This window comes from Acromyrmex echinatior, chromosome 15 (genome assembly GCF_024713525.1).
Source record: "Acromyrmex echinatior isolate Ae372 chromosome 15, ASM2471352v2, whole genome shotgun sequence".
NCBI lineage: Eukaryota > Metazoa > Arthropoda > Insecta > Hymenoptera > Formicidae > Acromyrmex > Acromyrmex echinatior.
This window is the reverse complement of record NC_141866.1, coordinates 9,777,414-9,796,773: the sequence shown is the minus strand read 5'-3', so window position 1 is coordinate 9,796,773 and position 19,360 is coordinate 9,777,414. Positions and strand designations below refer to the sequence as shown.

Below are 19,360 nucleotides of genomic sequence, written 5' to 3'. Positions count from 1 at the left end.
GAAAAAGGTAACATGATTAACTTTCTGAACCGCGTGATGCATCATTGACGAAATCGTCCAAGGAAATACTCACCACATACTCATTGTAGTTTACTTCATCTTTATTTCGTATTTGTACACGCCCTCAGCATGCCACATACAGTCAGTATAATACAATCCAACGCAGCCAAGAGAGAAGAGAGAAGAGAAGAGAAGAGAGAGAAAGAGAGAGAGAGAGAGAGAGAGAGAGAGAGAGAGAGAGAGAGGAAGAAGAGAGGAGAGAGAGAGGAAAGAGAAGAAGAAAGAGAGAAGAGGTAGAAGTAAAATACAAAAAATATATATATTTATATATTTTATATATATAATATATATATTTATATATGTATACTCTACGCGCGCCAAGAGGCGTTATTGTTACCACGATGTGTTTTTTTAACGCTGAATATATATTGGATAGTAGCTAGAGTATAATACAAAGAAGAGTGCTGTGTTAGGATACAGTAGGACGCGTAATTCGGATTGAATGTGGTACGATTTCCGGATCGCACGAGCAGACGATCTCGCGCGCTTGCCGATGTTCTGTCTCTAATTAATTACCGCTGTCTCGATTGAATAAGAACTCTCGCTTTCGATCAGCCATATAAACTAAGGGGAAGGAACGAGCTTTCGAAAAATCGACAACAATTCGGCGCTTTTTCGTCCGTCAATCTGCATACGCAGAGAAACAGAAGAACAGTTTCAGCATTGAATCATACGCACGAAACATACTCGACGAAAGCTCAGGAATTTCTTAGCCGGCAGCATAAAAACATTCATTCGATCGTGAACTTTTTCGGGAAACTCCTCCGTGAAGAACTCCGTTCTTCAAACTATCGGATCACATCCCAATTTTCCGTACCTTTTATCGCACTCTGAACAAAAGTCCGTTCGACTAAAAACATGTTGAATTCTTCGGTCAAGATCGAACGAGCAAGCCAAAAAGAAAATAAAAGAAACTGTACCTTGATTTTATCCTTGTTTATCCGATTAAAATAATTTACAAGATTTTTAATTCCGTCACAGACACACTTATGCCGGGAGTGGCGAAATGAAAATATCCCGCCAGTGGCAATATTGGACATTTCGCCAAAAATAGAAAATTGAACAAATTTATTTGATGTAAATTTATGATTCGAAATTTAAACGTAAATATTAAGTGCTTTCTTAATGAATTGCGTCTTTTGTCCAATCTTGTCGCTAGCGGATTAATACTCTTAGATCATAGTTTCGTACATACAGTCTGCATATACAAGTGGCCGTCGACTGAAAACGGCCATTAGAGGAAACAAATATTTTCAATAAAACGAATGATCGTTGTTGGACGTAAAGTCGATCGCTACTCCGCAGGTGACCTGATAATTCTTTTTAACAAGCATACTGCTTACACAGCCTACATAGCTAAGTCTTCTCTCTTGAACTCTTTCGCACGGATATACCTTCGTACGCGATACTAACGCATAAATGTAACTGGTAAGCATTTATGGCAGCGTTATAAGATCTACTCACGGTAGCGATCGTCGTAAGGACCAGAAAACTTAATCCAAAACGCGAAGGAAACAACAATAATTCATGGAAGTCAAATCATGTCGAGCTTTGTCAAACGATTTTTTTTCGATTGCCATAAAAGCATTTTTTCACGGCTAAGACGAAAAAAAAATCGCTTGATCAGTTAATCATAAGATGACCATATTAACAATACAATGTAAATGAATAATAAACATAATAACTCAACTAAAAATAAAATCGATACATGTAGTCTGACTTATTCCCCATCTAAACGGGCGATAGAGAAATAGAACGAAGAAAAAGAAAAGGTGATAGTAGAGCAAAAAATTTTTTATAATATTCTTTTTTGTTTCTCGTTAAACATAATTATCTAAATAAAAAACAAACTGATTAAAAAAAAAAAAAGAAAAGGAAAACCATCAAATTATGCACATAGTCTATTTTATAGAGATTAGTGGAATAACCACAACTCGGTAACGTAATTAAGTCTCTTTGCCATTTTACTTTGCGATTTCTGCCGTTAATTGACGTATCCTCGTTTACAAATTCGCTCCTCTTCTTTCTCACTCTTGCTCTATCACCCTTTTGTATCTTCCTTTAAATCACCATACGGAGGATGGTCCTTATGTTCCGTCGGAAGAGCGAGACTTTTCTCCGACCATCCCGTAGTTGACATCCTCTATATAACTCTATTTTTTACGCAAGTGTAAACATGTTTGTGTGTGTGTATGTGTGTGTATGTATGTGTGTGTGGAATTTCTTTTTCTCTCTCTATATATCATATATTTTATAAAATACATTAGTTTACAAACAACGTTGAATTAAGTGTCGACGCCCTGCGCGGGAGTCATCGCAGCTCAGACTCGATCGTGAAAATCAAGTGCGGTGAATACGAGAAATACTCGTGTTTATAACGCAAGTTAAGTCTGGAAGAACGGCAGTACTCAAATTCCGTGTAATATATATATATATATATATATGTGTATGTGTGTATTGTACATATACATACATATACATACATATACATACATATATATATATATATATATATAAAATTAAACCGGTCGTCGCTGTTCGAACGCACCGCGCGTTCAAAAAACTCTCCTCGTACCCTCTTCGTGTGGTTTAAACTCCATTTGAATCGATTATTGAGTCGTTCCACGTCAGTCATTGTCTCAAAGAATTGAAACTTTTATAAAAGGCGCTTTTATCTCGAAGTCTCTCTTTCTCGTTCAAACTATCGAATCGCATTTTACTATTCGGCAATACTGTACAGATAGTTTAACGACACGTTAACGTGGGACGACTCCACTGTTATTCTAAGTTAATGACGTAATGAGATATTAAGGCGCGATGTGGAAAGATCGAAGCGTCTTTCACAGATGTACATATACTGGAGATGATAGAGTTCTAAAATAGCATTGTTTTTCGACGATTTTCAGGTGGGTTTTACACACAACTAGAAATTAATTATATATATTTTTAAACGCTATTATATACGTCGCGTACGGTTTCTGAAATATTGTAACAGCTTACTTGCAATTTTTATGCAATAAGCGAAAACTACACGAAACGATAAAAGCCCTTGATAAATTTGTAATGGCAATATTGCCTATATTCTATATCTATCATCTTCTTTAATGACGAACGATGTGATCATAGGAAGGAAAAAGAATTCTTTTTCTCTTCGTAACAAGATCGTTTAACGGAGCTGTGCGACCGGTTGGCAAAGACGTCGATCAGAACAATAAGACTATCTTATCGCGCTACATACATATTTACAATTTCTCTAGTATCGTGCACTAGAGTTTTCTTCTTTCATGTTCGAAACATGCACTAGCGTAGGAAGCCACGGGAAGAAATCTACTCAAAGAATACATCTTTTTTTCTTTTGCTTTGTTGCTACTTTCTTTCTTTAGAACTATTAAATATTCCCTCTGTAAAGAGAAATATCAATAAAAAGGTATGATCTTCAAAACTTTACAAAATTAAAACTTTTTTCCTTACAGAGATCGCGTTTATACAGATGCTCGAGATAGCTCGCTAGTGCATGCTGCAAACGTATCTATATTGTGTGTGAGGCAAGACCAAGTCATCGAATACTTTTCATCTATCCCTTTTGTTGAGTTTGTACAATTTTAGTTTTGTTGTCGTATCGCCAGATCGATGTTCACGCCGAACATGAAGAAGGTTTAAAAGATATTTATTAGGCTATCATGTAATGGAGGTTTCGATTCAGCCTTTTCGCAATGCGCTGCCGTCTATTTTCCGCCTTTCTCTACTCGTAACTGATTGCCATAAGATCGCTAAAGTGTTATCTTTTTTTTTTTAAGGGTAAGGTTTTTCAAGGGTAACTATTAAATCGAATACTCTCCTCGATACTCTCTCTAATTAATCTATTAATAATGAAGTACGTTTCAATATCTAAAGTAGAGTAAAAAAGGAATCGACTGACAGTTCTTTTCATTCATCTAACAGTATATTAAAAATAATATACTTTTTAATGAATAACTCTTCATTAAATACGTTACTTTTCAGTTTTTTTTAATATAAAATATATAGTTTCACATAAAATCCTTTGGATATTGTAATGCGCAGCTTCATTTAATTTATACTTTCAAAAATGATAAAGCCGTGAATATTAAAAAATTAACAAATTTTTTAAAAGTCAAGAATATACAAATTCCATATTGATAAATTAATTCGTGATTGAAATGAACTGTCGGGCGACAAACCGACATGGAGAATCGTATAAATGTAGAACAACTCATTAGAGAAGTTCAGAAAAAAAATCGATGACAATTACACGAGTAGGAACTGCAAGAATACTGGCACAACGTGTTTGCGTGTATCTGCCGTTCATCTACGTATTATTATCCTACGATGAGGTAGGCAGATGAAAATGGGGCGGTTCAGTAGACTACTTCGTAAAACTTCGATAGACTTCGTTGTAGTACGGCCTTTATAGATTAGCGAGAAAGGGGAAGAGCGGGGAGGGAATGGGATGACGGGGCAAGGAACACATTTCCCTCGCACCTTCACGTTCACGTTCGGAATCGCCACTCATCGACGATGCTCGGCTCGTATTAATTAGTAAATTGATAATCGAGAGAAATAACGTATGGTTTTACAATGTTAGGATATTTTGGGACCACAGTCTCTTGCGGACCTTTGTCCTCTCGCGTCCCTACGTATCCCTAAAACAAAAGAGCACGTTGTTCTTTTTGCTCAAATGTACCGCCGAGGTGCGTACTTTCTTAAGAGGATATTACCTTAAAATAACCTTCTCCATTAGCATAGATAGGCGCCCTTCAGAATGATTGGGAGGAAGTAGGGATTTGATCAGTTCGCGGATAAGGGACTCTGTCATCCCCGGCGACGTGCGTTCCGCCGATTCGAAAGCGCTTCGCAGTTCTTCTACAGCACCGCCATTCTTGCCACCACTACCGCCCTCGCCATTATTGTCTCTCACCGAATATTGGTGCTTTCGTTGAAGCTATAATATTATTGAAAACACAAGTCATAAATTCATTTTCATAAATTCTCGGTAGTTTTAACTTGTTACACTTTTCATATTTTTACCATTTTAAGTATTACTTATAATACCTCGGAAAGAAGAGGAAAAACGACACCAGACAAAGCAACGCTTCGCGGATGCTTGAGTTCCTGTGAACTTCTGGGCCTTTGCTTGTCCTCGCTAGGTCTATGATCGGCCATCGAAGTGATGGGCACGTCTGGTTTACTGTTTCTCCTCTTTTCTCGTGAGTTGAAGTCCCTGCTAGCTCTATCCCGATCTCTGCCTTCCCTGTCTCGTTCTCGTTCTCTGACGACTTCTCTATCCCTCTCGCGACTATCGCGCATCTCCTTTGACTCTCTGAGCGTAGACTCTCGGCTAGAGTCACGATAGTCTCTCTCATCTCGTTTCTCTCTCGTATCCACTGGTGGTGGAGGTGCGGCTTCATGTGGTCGGGGCTACAAAATAAAAAAGAAAGTAAGAAAGAGACATAAATATAAATATGAGATATCAATAATTGATTATTGGAACAGCAACTTACAGGCACGTGTTTCGCTAGACCATCATGTAACTCTCGCTTCTGTGAGGACTCGCTTCTGTAATGAATAAGCGTAGAATCCTTCGGCGGCGATCGCGAGGCACCATTCGCGTGTGGTTTATTCGGTTGATTGTGATTAGAGGATCTGTGGTTCGTGTGTGTTAGGGTCAGAGATGCGGGCTGTTCATCTAGTGGCAGCATAGGCATCACGGATCCTTTAACCCCATGCGGGCCTTTCACCGTCATTATCCATGGCTCGTCCATGTCGCTGTCTTGCTTGGATTCCTCCCTGAACAACATGTAATACAGTATGTTACAATTTAATACCTCGGATGGTGGCCTATTATACCGCGCGATTGATAAACGACCTTCAACTGGTTTTCCTTCTTCTTGCACGTTCGAGATATAAATTTATTGTGGAATTAACGACAGAAAAAAAGAAGATCCTGAACATACGTAACGTATGAAAATAACAAGCAGTGGCTTTTACTTTCGTAAGAAGCGTAACAGAAACGCGAATCAAGATACTCACGAATCCGAATTCTCGCTCTCGGTCTCCGACTCTTCGCTGCGCTGCGACTTCCACTTTTTGTACCTGTCAATCAGGTCAATCAGGTACGAGTTCTTCTTTGCCTTCCTGATAAACTGAAACTTCAACAGTTCCTTCGCCGTCGGCCTCTGCACAGATATGAGGAGCACAATGATCAAAATAAAAATCGATTACGTTTCTCATATGTCGAAATTTTTTATTCATTAAATTAATTTTCTAGTGTTATTGGTTACATTATTGATTATTGAGACGTTGAACGATTCGACGTTAGATAAAATATAGATAAATATAGACAGCTATGAATATAACGATATACTCACGTTTTCAGGATCTTTATTGAGGCAGGCTTCGACAAATTCCTTGAATTGTTTTGTGTAATTCCCAGTTAGCTGCGGTGGATTGTTCTTGGGTATTAGAAAGAGGACTCTCATGGGATGCAGCTCGCTGTTGGGTGGTTCTCCTTTCGCGAGTTCGATCGCAGTGATGCCCAAAGACCAAATGTCAGCCTGCAAGTGTTCGCGAAGTTACCACTTGCTAATGAAATGCTAATGAAAATGTGACTGTGCCACTTTGAAACCAATTTCCAAAGAAGCGAAAAAGCAAAGAGAAATGGAAGAGAAAATCATATCGTCACATTTAAGAAGATTGATAAACTGATTTTATTTTATATACGCAAATGATAACAACGTATATTCAGAAACAATTTCAAAAAATAAATAAAGATATTTGAAATACGCATGTAGATATATAAACTTAAATCTGGATATTAAATCTGGTTTATAGCAATGGACGGATGCATTCCGTAGTATATAGCGAAATTTAATTAACGCAATTACCTTGGAGTCATAAGCGGACTGTTTGATGACTTCGGGTGCCATCCAGAACGGCGTGCCGACGAAAGTATTTCGTTTACTGGTGGTGTTCGTCAACTGACCGGCTACACCGAAGTCGGCCAACTTGACGTCGCCCATTTCGCTCAGTAAAACATTCGCCGCTATAAAATCAATAAAAATTCCATGCGAATTATATATATAATCTTTCATTTTTAAACCAATAGAAAAATAATTAAAGCAGTATATTATTAATTAATTAAGAACGCTATTAATAACGAATAAATTTCATTCTGTAATTTCTACATAAATTGATAATAAATAAACATTTTTTAATAGCGTTTACAGTTAACGCAATTAATTCACGCGGATTTTAGACGAAATATTGATCAACATTTGATGTTTTGCTAAATTGAATCAATAGGATCTATCTTTAGAAGCCTCTGTGTATGAAGAGCATTAAGGTACCAATAAACACCTTTCGTGCCTTATCAAGCGAACGTACCTTTAATATCGCGATGGAGCTTACGCTCGCTGTGTAGATAATCCAGCCCTTTGAGCACCTCGCGTAATATCACGGCGATGTGCATCTCTTCGAAGCTACCGGCCTTCATCAAGTCCAGGGCCGAGCCGCCACCCAGATATTCCATGATGATCCACAGCTTCGTACCCTGTCAAGCAGAACGAAATACGGATGAGATTGAGAACCATCGGCGTAATGTAAGATGCGTTACGGGCGAACTCTCCGGTAATTCCGACAATAAAGATCCGGAGCAGCATCTCAAGCGGCTGCCAATTAACGAAAATAGATCGCTTCACCGAACAATCACTATTCCCGATCACGGCCGGACCTTGAGACCTTAATTAAGGAAAATGTGCCGGAAGATATTAGCTACGTTGATATTCTTGAGAAAATTTCAGTAATCTTTACGGATACAATATCTCGAGTTGTGCTGGTGATTCTGGAGTGTGTGTTTTATCTACCTATTGAATTATTTCCTATATATAGCCCGGTATTTTTTTAATTGCACAATTCATTAGATTTAATAATTCTTTTCCACACAATTAAAGTAGAAGCTGTAATTCAGATTGGTAAAGTTCATGTCGGGAAAAAAAAAATTTAAGGATGTTTTATACATATTTTCAAAATAATGATAAAATTATAAAAAAATATTATGGATCATTTTAAATCACGTTTAAAAGTAATGACAAATTTGATAACGGTTTACTATCTGGATCTTAAGTTATTTTAATAAATAGTAGTATTTTTTTAATCTATGCTCTAATAAAAATATATATGGAAATGTATTACATGAATAAATGATAAAAATCTCAATTTTTTAATATAAAAAATATAATTACGTATTCGTAAGATTATTTACGTAGTTATATTCCGATGCATGAATTAATGGTTCAGTAAATAAACAAAATATTTATTTGTTCTATATCTTTGTAACTAATTAGTAAATGCAATGTAATTTTGCATAAATTATTTTAAATATTTAAAGTATTTATAAAAGAAAAATGTAAAATTTTCTATTATTTTTTAAATTTTAATTTTGAACAATAAAAATAATAACAAATAAAATACAAAAATGTGTTATTAAACAAAAATATAATCTTATTTATATATATAATACAACTTTCATATATATACAATTTATTTGAAGTGTAAATATTAAACATACATCCAAATTGAATTTTCTTTACAGGGACTGTACGTCTAATATATCCACAAGAAATGTAAATCTTTGTTATAAAGCTATCAACGTGTGTTCATATTTGCTTCATTCAAAAATTTTCCAGTCTGTTGGTACGAAATGAGAGCAGCCAGAACTGCGGATTACATGAGCAAACAATGTTGAATTCTGAAAATTAGGTCAGATATCATAATGTGAAAGATTAAAATACTTTGCGCATGTGTTCGTGCAGTAGTTGATGTAGACTCCGGTTCGATTCACGTTTACGACACTTAAGAATCATTTCATTCTTGTTTATCAAATGTCAACAAGGATAAATGATGCTCATGAGCATTGTGAGCGTAAATCGGACCGCGTTCGTAGTAGCATATACAGTGACGTGTCGACGTTCCGTAAATTGCATTTATGTTGTAAATCATTTGTATGTGAGTCCCCTTAAGATAATTAGTTACGTAACCAATACCTAATTAGTAGCGTAATATTAATACCTAATTATTAGGTGCGCAACTAAGTTCTCGCTGTTATTTTGATGTATTTTCATCAAAATAACAGCGAGAACTTAGTTGCGCACCTAATAAATAGTAACGTAAAAGAGACATCTCAACAATTTAGGTTCACGTGACAACTCCTCTTCCCCTCAGAAGAATAGATTTTTATTCACAAAACTGGGTAAGTATTACAATTATTTCTCAGAATCTCTATATATTATATATTCATTTTATATTAATATCATGTCGTATTTTTCTTTACTCGAATGACGACATGTTGCGTGACTGCGTATTATTATATCGTTCAAGTCGTACTCCGATCACGATAGAGATCGATCGACGAAGTAACGATCAGCGATACGAGAAGCGAGCAACATCCTCGCCATGGGGGTAAGATGACCTCTGCTTAACAACGAACAGCAATATGATTAATTTCGCGGTGTTGTTCGCGGTAATGAAGATTTATCGCGCCCTCTTGAACAGCCCGTAAATTACCGTCTAATGCGGACCCGTTAAGGAAAAACGCGTCCGCCGTTTCCTGCATTGGCCTATTAATTTTCCACAAGCGCAACGTGCTCGTTGCTCCAAGGCAACGCGCGTCATCGCTGACCGGATCCTCCTCTCCTCTGGCGGTAATTATATCCGACATCGATGACCAATCACTGTGCGACTTATCGGATAAATTATACGACGCGCGTTAATTGTGGTGGTCGGCGAAGGCACTGTAGTGGTGCGGCGCGTAAGAACGATAAAACCGATGAGTTACCGCGCGTTAATAATCAGCGCGGCCCGAGTTAATGATCCGCGTGAGGATATTGGAAGATTTACGCCCTTCGCTCGATCGATTATAAAGAAATAATTAATTGATCCCTCCCTTCCTTCCCTCCCGGGTCACTCGGCCGACCCCCAGAGGTGCGCCGTCGGTCGCGGCCTTGCAATTACGCATTATCGTATGATATTATACGCCACTCTTCTCTCCGTGTTGCCAAGTGTTGCCAAGCGAAAATGCACGCGTCGTGAAAAACGAAACATCACCCCTTTCATGCGTGGAGTTGCTTACGTTCTGGGAGAACTTTGCGAATGACTGCGTTCGTGTCGTAAAAACTTTTATATGGACTTTACGGTCAATAATACTGTCAATAATATGTCAGTAACGACTAATACTGACATATTATTGATCGTGTGGTTAATATTAATGGATTGATGTAGAATATTGATGGTAATTCTGGATTTCTTCATTCTTGAACATCAGCTTTATCTCCTACCACGGTTCAAGAATCAAGAAATCTGGAGCATCATTGATAATATTATCAGTATTTATATTGACAATATTATTAGTGGAATCTGAAACTTTTACTGCAACTGGAAACCATATAGCTCTTCTTCATAATATTAATTTTAATAATTGTGTAATTATTGTTTCAATAATTAAATTATGGTGTTTATGAAGAAGAAGTACTTATATTCTTTGGCTGAAATTGATATGCAACCGAAATTTAATTATTGTTTCGGACGGACTCTAATTATTATCGACCATGTAAGGTCCGTTAAGAACTATGGCACGCAAAAAAATTTGAACAGAAAAACTTAAGATGTAATCAGTAAAGAAATCAACAAGGATTTGCTATTACTCATATTATTGTCTTACGATTTCTACTGTAATTGGCCAATTCGTTTACTATTGTAGTTTTTTTGTGGCTTTAAAAAGAGCGCGTCTGGTATTTCCGGCAATATAGTTTCACAATTATACATAAAACTGAACTGAAATATTGTCAACAATACTAATCGTGTAAAGCTTGTATTACGTCGAATGTTGAATTCCATATATTGAAAGAAAGAAATGGTTGCAACGATTGTAATTTAATTATAATTCATTTTCGGTGCCAGCTTTATATTTTTTAAATAAGACTACAAATATAACATTTACTAAAATCATGGTGATGCCAATAAAAATTGAGTTCTTAACTACAATTATTTTAGCATACAATTATAGTCATCAAATATTTTTCTTTCAACGTGATCCAACAGTAAAACGAAATCTCGAGATAGATATGAAATATCAAACGCTTCGAGATAAAGAAATTCATGGAAGAAGAGGAATGAATAAACATAGGACGCATTGCCTCGTGTGAGCATATGTTCTTAGATTCTTCATATCCATCTTCTTTTACGGGATCTCCTCGCGAGAGGCTCTTCATAAGTCTTGGCTTTGGCTTTCGTTTGACGTCCGTGTAGTTGACGCGCACTGTCGTTTTATGGCAAATAATTTTCGTAGTTTAAGCGGATCGACTGCGCGGGACTGAGGACGTTCGCCAGGATGGCGAGCATTGGCTGCCCATAAAATTGCACCATTTATCACCGTCGTATGGTCAGGAGGCTTGCTCGAAGAGCGCCCCGCTTTTTCCCATCGATATCCTCTCGAGGTAGGTGGTCGTCGTCGTCGTTGCCATCGAGAGAAGGTTCGTTCAACTCGATTTCGACTAGCCTTTTGTGGATTTCTACACGAACAGAGGGTTGCTGTGTCATCCCTCTGTTCTCTTTGTCTTCCTTCGACAGAAAGAAGCATGGGATGGATGACAGACGACGATTTATCGACTTGTTCTAAAAACGTTATCAGAGGTATCGATTTTGAGATAATCGTGTGAATTAATCCAGAAGGGAATAAGGGGATAATAAGAAAGTGAATTGCAGATCAATCTCTAATCGACAAACTGTGAATTAAGAAGCTTCGCTCGAGAACAGATTGGTTGGGCAGATCATGATCAAGAGTCGTCGTTGATCGGAAATTTATTTAATTGTATGATTCTTTATTCTCTTTCTTGTAATTCTTTCTCTGATTTGAAAGTGAAATTAAAATATAATCTTACAAGTATATCTCGTATATATAGGATGTTCCTCAAATCAGTCGCCACTTTATGTGTGTTTTAATTCTTCTGTATGATTTCGATGACTATTATGAGAAGTGTACGTTTCACCTACAGTTATGTTTGTTTACGTTTGTCTCATTATTTTATCAACGACAGATTCGTGGATTATATTATAAGTGTATTAATTGAATTATCTTGAGATCGAATAAAAAACGTTATATATAATATTATATAATAATATATCGATGAATTCATCTTTTTATGTATTGCAAGAATATGAAAAGAAAAAAATATGTAGAAAATATATAAAAAGAAAAAAATTTCAAAATTATTTATTTTTCTACAAAAAATCAAAGTCAATTTTTTTTTTTTCTATTAAACTTGTTCGAAACATTTGGTGAACTCATCGTATCTAAAAAATTATGATGATAGATTTGAGAAACACCCTGTATATTTTTATATATGCCACTTTTTATTTAAAAAAAAAAAAAAGACAAACTTTAAGGAGTCAGTTTACATAACGGGTTACGCATTGCAACAGAACTATTATTAGTCGGCCAATTTCCTAATGGTCTGGATCTCTCGTTCGACACGAGTCGAGAATAGACTCGCCCCTCGCGTACTCGACTATTATTTTTCAATCCCCTTACATCTCACCCCCACCTCCTTCGTGGCAATTATGGTTAATTGACGGAGTCCGGTAATCGACTGCTTTCACTCTCGGCGAATGACGACAGAGGCGCTTAATTTCAATGCTTTGGAGGCAGAAGATCTATTGGAATACAATAATCACCATAATCGAATGCAATAATAAATTGCAATTTTTTTTTTAAGCACAATAATCGGGAATTGCATTTTTTTTTAGAATGAAATAACATTAGATTTTCATTTTGTATAAAATTTTGAATCTAATTTCTAATATTGTACGCTTAAAAAGAAAAATTGTACTGTATTGTATTTAAAAATAAAGTAATGTACTCGATACGATTTAAAAAAAAAACGTAAAATAAAAGATAAAATTTAAACTCGTGCAAATCGGCAGATTTAAAGGTCTAATTCAGCTATGAAAAAAAAGTTGTTGATCGCACACATGCAGTTAAGCCGATTTACTCGCGAACAAGTTGCAATTTATCGACATTTAATTCGGTGTTTTAGTCATGCGGGAGTGTGACGTGGAAAAGCGCGAATCCAAAGTAAAGATTAATTCCGTCGCGTCGTTCGTCAATGCCAATGACACTCCTGCCATTTTGCGAAGCGAAGGTATAAAAGGGCATAGTGCTCCAAAAAGAGCAAAGAGAAATTGACTAGCCCCATTAATCACCCGTACGCTAAACGTCGTTTTTGTCTCTATTTTGCATGCCATGTTGCGTTTTATAGGATGCAGGTTTTATGTAAAATGCCGTGTTTAAACGCTAAGCCCTAATTTAAATTCTGTTATTTACTTTCTTTTTACAATTGTAACGTTTATTAGCATTTAAGTTCTTTAGTAAAGTGCCGAAAATTTGGGGTCTCACCAGGGCCCAAAATTACAAATATCTATATAATTTGAATAAAATATTAAAACTACGTGTATATCTTAATAAAATAGTATGAAAGATACGAGTAAATTAAGTGTTGCATTTTCATCGCGAAAATGAGATTATGTTTACTTTTCAAGATTAAATTTATATATAAGTTTATGCACGTAAATATCTTTCCGGTATGGCCGTTGACTTATTACTTTTTTGTAATTTTTTACACTATTATGATCTCGTTTTTGAGAAAAGTCTATGGTAAGATTTGCGTGCAGTTAATCAAAGAAGCATCCGCGAGCTTTATCTACTACTAAGTTATACGTGAAAGGTTACATTTTCAACATCTTTTTTCTCTCTTATTTCTTCGTTAATCTACGTAGAATTTTGCACACGTCAATTTCGGTACTTCAACTTTATTATATAAAAAATTAGACATTTCCATGGTAATTCGATTTACTAAAGAACCAACTTAAAAGAATGTACGTTCTTTTTAGAACGTACATTTACAACAAATAGCAATTTACCTTTATCTCTCTCTCTCTCTCTTCTTTCTCTCTCGTGTAAATGAATTCTTTTTCAAACTTTAAATACTACGCTCGTAACTTCTCGTGACTTCGATCACTTGAAGCTTTCCCTCATGCACGATGACAACGACGATATAACTCTCACGATAAAGCACAACATCACGTGCAGCGCAACGTAAGGTCACAAAGAGTTAAAGCACCCTCTTCATTCGACCCGCTATTATCGGGGAACGTGTTTCCAGCCAATCGATCGAGCAACTGACCGTAAATCTCGGCCGCAAAGCTAAACTAGAGTGGTAGAATCACGTGATTTTTAATGATTTGGAAAATTGACACATGACATACTTGACATTCCTTGGACGTTGACGTTTGTAGTATCCGCGATCACAGAAAAATTAAATAGCAAATAATTAAAATCGAAAATCTCGACGAAAATCTCTGGCCACGTGCTGTCTACGGATATGCTTTGTTCGCGAGATCATGGATGATGGATGCACAATACGACTATCTCATTCTTTGATTCGAAGCCGTACGGAAAAATTTTTAATAAACGGAACGGCGAAGATACCGTGATTTCATTATTAAGAAGAAAGACGACTTCGCCAAGATGAGTTCCGTGCAATTATATTCGTTCATTCGTAAAATTTCGACCGCGCCGTTCCTATTCGGGTGCAGAATGCGGGTATTGTCTTTTGTTTGGAGCACAATGAACCGTGAATATAATAGGATAAAAGAGAAGAAGCGTCGCGGATTTTTATTCATATATACAAAGAGCAGATATTACACGCCGCGAGTAAAATTCCATTTCACAAAAATGCTTCTGCTAATTGTTGCAATACACCCCTGGGATCCTGCAGCGTTATTAAAAAACGCATTATATAATGATTTTACATAACGTATAAGCCTACTTCGCTTGCAACGATTTTAATAATGAAAATTGATGTTGAGACGTGAAGAGCCATGCGTGTGGTGAACGATAAACAGAAAGTAAGTAACATGAGCTACACGTGTAGCGATCGTTTTATTAATCTGAGGGCTTCGAAACATTATTTTTAAAAGATCAATAATGACGTGATATATCTGGCCGTCTCTCTTATGACGAGCAGTGAGAGGAAACAAGAGAAGAATCACGACGGGACGCTCTCGTAATAAATGACACATCCGGATTGAGAAATCCGAAGGAGTGCCGCTAAGTCTTGCGAGAGTTGTCTCGTTCGTCTAACTTACCCAACGTACTGTCATCTACGCATTCTCATACCGTTTCTGAAATAAATATCGCAATCTGCATAAACGCTAACAGTCCAGACACTCTTTCTACGGTATCTTATAAATGAACGTAATCGAGGTGAAATTGCAGTTCCCACGAGATTGAATGTCTCACGAGATATGAATTCACTGTACCTCTTATTGATGATTGTTTACGTGAGCAAACACATGAATCTCTTTCAATCGACGAAGGTTATTATTAACAACTTGTGAGGTATTATAGAAACAATGAGTCATGACAAAAGTTAATAAATTATTAAATATTTCTGGTTTTGAGAAAAATGTATGTGTACACACATATTTTTTTTAAGCGCTGCAGGAAAAATCATTCACTATTTATTTATGATTTTTTTCAATAAAATAATAATAAGTTAGAAATATTTTTAAGACATATTAGAAAATAATATATTTAAAAAAATACAATATTTTTTTTAGAAAGATAGAGAATTCCCTTCCACGTCGAAAAGGAGGAAGCATCCGCTATTTATTAATAAATTTTTATAATGCAATAACAAGTTGGTAAAATTATTAAAAATATTTTCTAAAGTATATTACAAAGTGACGTATGTAAAAAAATAGGTAATATTTTTTTAAAGGCTCAGAATTCTCCAAAAGAAAATATCTGCGCACCCTATAGTGAACAAGCTACCGAGGAGCGCCGTCACTTGATAACCGTTGTTGACCGACTTGGTCCTGTCTTAATAACAGTTTCCGAAGGCAGGAAAGCTACGGCGATCGAGACGGTAGCGAGGTGACCAGGGTACATCCGTTACACGATGACATCAGGCGCGTAGACGGACGCGTAGGCACCCGCGCGCCTTCTTTCATCTTTCCAATAATCGTCGATGTGTCATCGCGGAAACGCGCCATTGTTCCTCTCGTATCATGCGGGGGGAATGGAAAAATTTCAACGGTGAGAGCTTGGGAGGTGCGGACGCGGAAATATCACGACACCTCGTCTGCGGCTTTTGACATTTACCGGAGCGACATGTTTCCTCCTCCGTCGCGGGTTTCCATCGCTTAAATAAAATAAATAGATTTTACCTTGCACAAATCAAACCATTTATCTCTCGTCCTCGTGATAAATAAGATCTCTCATTGGGTTAATCGTCTCGTGACTACGCTAATTATATACATTTGTACACCTCCTTAAGTCGACAGCTCGTCGTGCTATTTGTAACGCTCCGCTGCAGATCGCAGCGTTCTTTCGTAATATCAATCGAGCGAGCTTGATAATTACGATCGCTTAATGTTTGCACAATTATTTATGCGAGCGCGCGTGAGCGGGAACGCCCGCGCCCAGTTTTCAAATCGCGAACGTCGCGGTGCAAATTGACGAGAACCCGAGTATATTTCAACCCGAGTATATTCACGCTCGCGGGAGCGACTAACTAACGATCGTTAATGATCGTTTCGCGGCGGTCATTAAGGAAACTTCTCTCCGGCCGGGCGCGATATCGAGCGTCGCTTCATTTCATAAGTAATCACACTGAGCTTCCACGGTCTTTAGCCACGAAAACGAAGGAGGGTTAATAGAAGGGCGTGTAGGAGTAATCCGTTTTTCTCGTCCTGCAGTTTCGCGAGGGATCAGCGTACAATTTTTCCCCTTTCGCTGCAATTAACGGTCCTTCAACAATCCTCGATAACAATCGCGTAGATTTACTTCGACACTCTGTTAAAGGGCTTATGATTGAGGTTTACGATTTATTCGTCGCTACTACAATATCTTAGGCCAAGTAATTGCTTGCCACTATTAAGAAACACCGCTATTATTAGGAATGAAATCAAATTCAATGTGTACTTAAAGATCAAATATTCAAGCTTCATTTTCTTTCGAGTAATATTCATATACATTGTGTGTACTATTTCATATACATTGTGTGTACTTGCGAAGTAATCAATCTCGATCAGTTAGTTAATTTGAAAATGTGAATACCTGCGAAATTTGAAATATACTTATAACTCTTATATAAGGCAATTTTTAAAGAATCGAATTTTTTCAACAAGTAATACTCAAACTCTAAAAATGAAATTGTCAGTTTAAGGAATATAAAAAAATACATAATATATGTATATTCTCTAAAAGTGAATCAGCGACTTCAGTGCTACACTTATAACTGACGTAATCATTAACGAATATTTACTGATTTTCAGTAATGATACACTGATTCTCATTTTCAGACATCATGATTTTCTGCAGATTGAAATGCATTCATTTAATGCATATTTCTCTTGTCTTTTCTCCTCAAACAACATCGCAAATAGTTTGCTCGTAATGTAACAGAACGATATGAGCGAGAAAACCCGTCACTTCTCAACCACCATTGAAAGCGTGTCGACAATCACGTAAAATCTCCTCGTCGTGGTTCACCAGGTTTAAGTCAGCGGAACACGAGACTTATGCAAACGACCGCCCGCGACCTTTTAACGAAGCGATCCTTTCGGATCTCGATCCCGTTGATCGACATGATTTTCCCGGCGCACACGATAGAACGGTAATAAATTCGCATTCGTTTGAAGCGAGCAACTATCTTCTCTTAGACAATTATGAGCCTTAAAAAAAATTTTCTTTTCAATCGATTTCTAATAATTCTATCAGGCTTATTATTACTTTATTGTGAAAAAATTATTGTACAATAAATAAATATATGGATGTTTTCTCGCTGAAGTATAAGAAATGTATGTAGTTTTGCTAAACACCTATCCAGTTACTATCTAATATTACTGTATTCTCATTAGTTGTGCCAATACTGAGTAGGAAATGGACAATGTCCGTTTCATGAGCAGTTGGTTATTAATCAATTGCTTATTAATCAATTTAATATTCATTATTTGTTGTGTTTCTACTTAGTAAATGGATTCAGATTTTACGTAACTTTGGTATACAGTAACTGCTCAAAAAATGCATCAAGTTTCTACCAAGGCTATTACAATATGCGTTTCTTTGAAAAAATATATAAACATTTTCTACAGAAACATTTAATAATTCTATTAATTTTAATTATTTTATTCAAAATTTAATAAATTAATAATTTATAATGAGACATTAAAATCGCGGAATAAAAATCACGTTTATTATTACGACGTCGTAGGACGAATCGCGGGGATTTGTGATATTCCCGATTGTGCTCGTTGAACCTCACGCAGGAAGCGGAAGCAACGGACGACACGACACAGCCGAGCCGGAAGCAATAGTTAACCGACCGTCAAGCCCTTCCTATTCTTTGCTGTATGAAAAATGATGGGGCGTAACAGGCAAGTGCCCTCGATCGAGCAACCTTTTATTTTTCTGCCTATATGATTATACGGTTGCGATTCATTGGGACAGAACAGTGATAAAAAGAGGAGTGTCTTGGCTAGTATTGTATTTTATTTTATCAGAGGAAATATAATTTGACGACCCTAGTAACAATCGAGAGTTTTTTTGAAACATATCAAAGAAGAGTATACTTTTTTTACCTACCTTGAGATAAGATCCATAATACTTGGTGACGTATGGGCTGTCACACTGTGACAGAACCATAATTTCCTGCTGTATATCCTCGATTTCATCTTCCGCCTCTTCGAGATCGATAATCTTGATGGCCACAACCTGCTGGGTCCTGTTGTCGATACCCTTGAAAACCTCACCGAAGCTACCCTTCCCAATTCGTTCCTGTTTGGTAAATATCAGCTCGGGGTCCACCTTCTGTAACAGAGAAATTCAATAGTCTCCGATTACTACCTTGGTCATTCGACATTCCGCATCGTCTTCGCGTTCCTATGTCTCGCGTCATTTCCGTAAAAAGCTCCGCGCATTTTTCCGTCACGCAATAATGTAACGGGATATTGAGAAATTTCGAGACTCCTCAGGCAATCAAGACTTTCTTCTTTGTTAATGTGCGCGTGGCCTTCAGGAATTAATAAATGCAGTTCCACAGTAATGCGGTTCTCCTTGGCTCTTTTCTGCGAGATGACACATGATGTCATAACGGTCTTACGATACTAACGTATGAATCGTTGACTTCACTTTCTTTACGTAAAATTTAAATAACTCACGTCTCTC

At 36.8% G+C, this 19,360-nt stretch overlaps 1 protein-coding gene across 1 annotated transcript in view; it reads right to left on the bottom strand.

Annotated features, from left to right (window-relative positions):
* Positions 1-83: 83 nt before the first annotated feature.
* The window catches only part of LOC105145800 (Germinal centre kinase III), a 47,694-nt gene continuing 28,417 nt past the window's right edge, over positions 84-19,360 (bottom strand). Inside the window, exons 3-11 of the mRNA XM_011055618.2 lie at positions 18,779-19,003; positions 7,462-7,627; positions 6,963-7,120; positions 6,447-6,632; positions 6,109-6,254; positions 5,580-5,865; positions 5,131-5,496; positions 4,797-5,020; positions 84-4,721 (exon numbers count right to left, since the gene is read on the bottom strand). Coding sequence (XP_011053920.1) covers positions 4,712-4,721; positions 4,797-5,020; positions 5,131-5,496; positions 5,580-5,865; positions 6,109-6,254; positions 6,447-6,632; positions 6,963-7,120; positions 7,462-7,627; positions 18,779-19,003 — 1,767 coding nt within the window. The 3' untranslated portion in view covers positions 84-4,711. The remainder of the gene's footprint in view (positions 4,722-4,796; positions 5,021-5,130; positions 5,497-5,579; positions 5,866-6,108; positions 6,255-6,446; positions 6,633-6,962; positions 7,121-7,461; positions 7,628-18,778; positions 19,004-19,360) is intronic.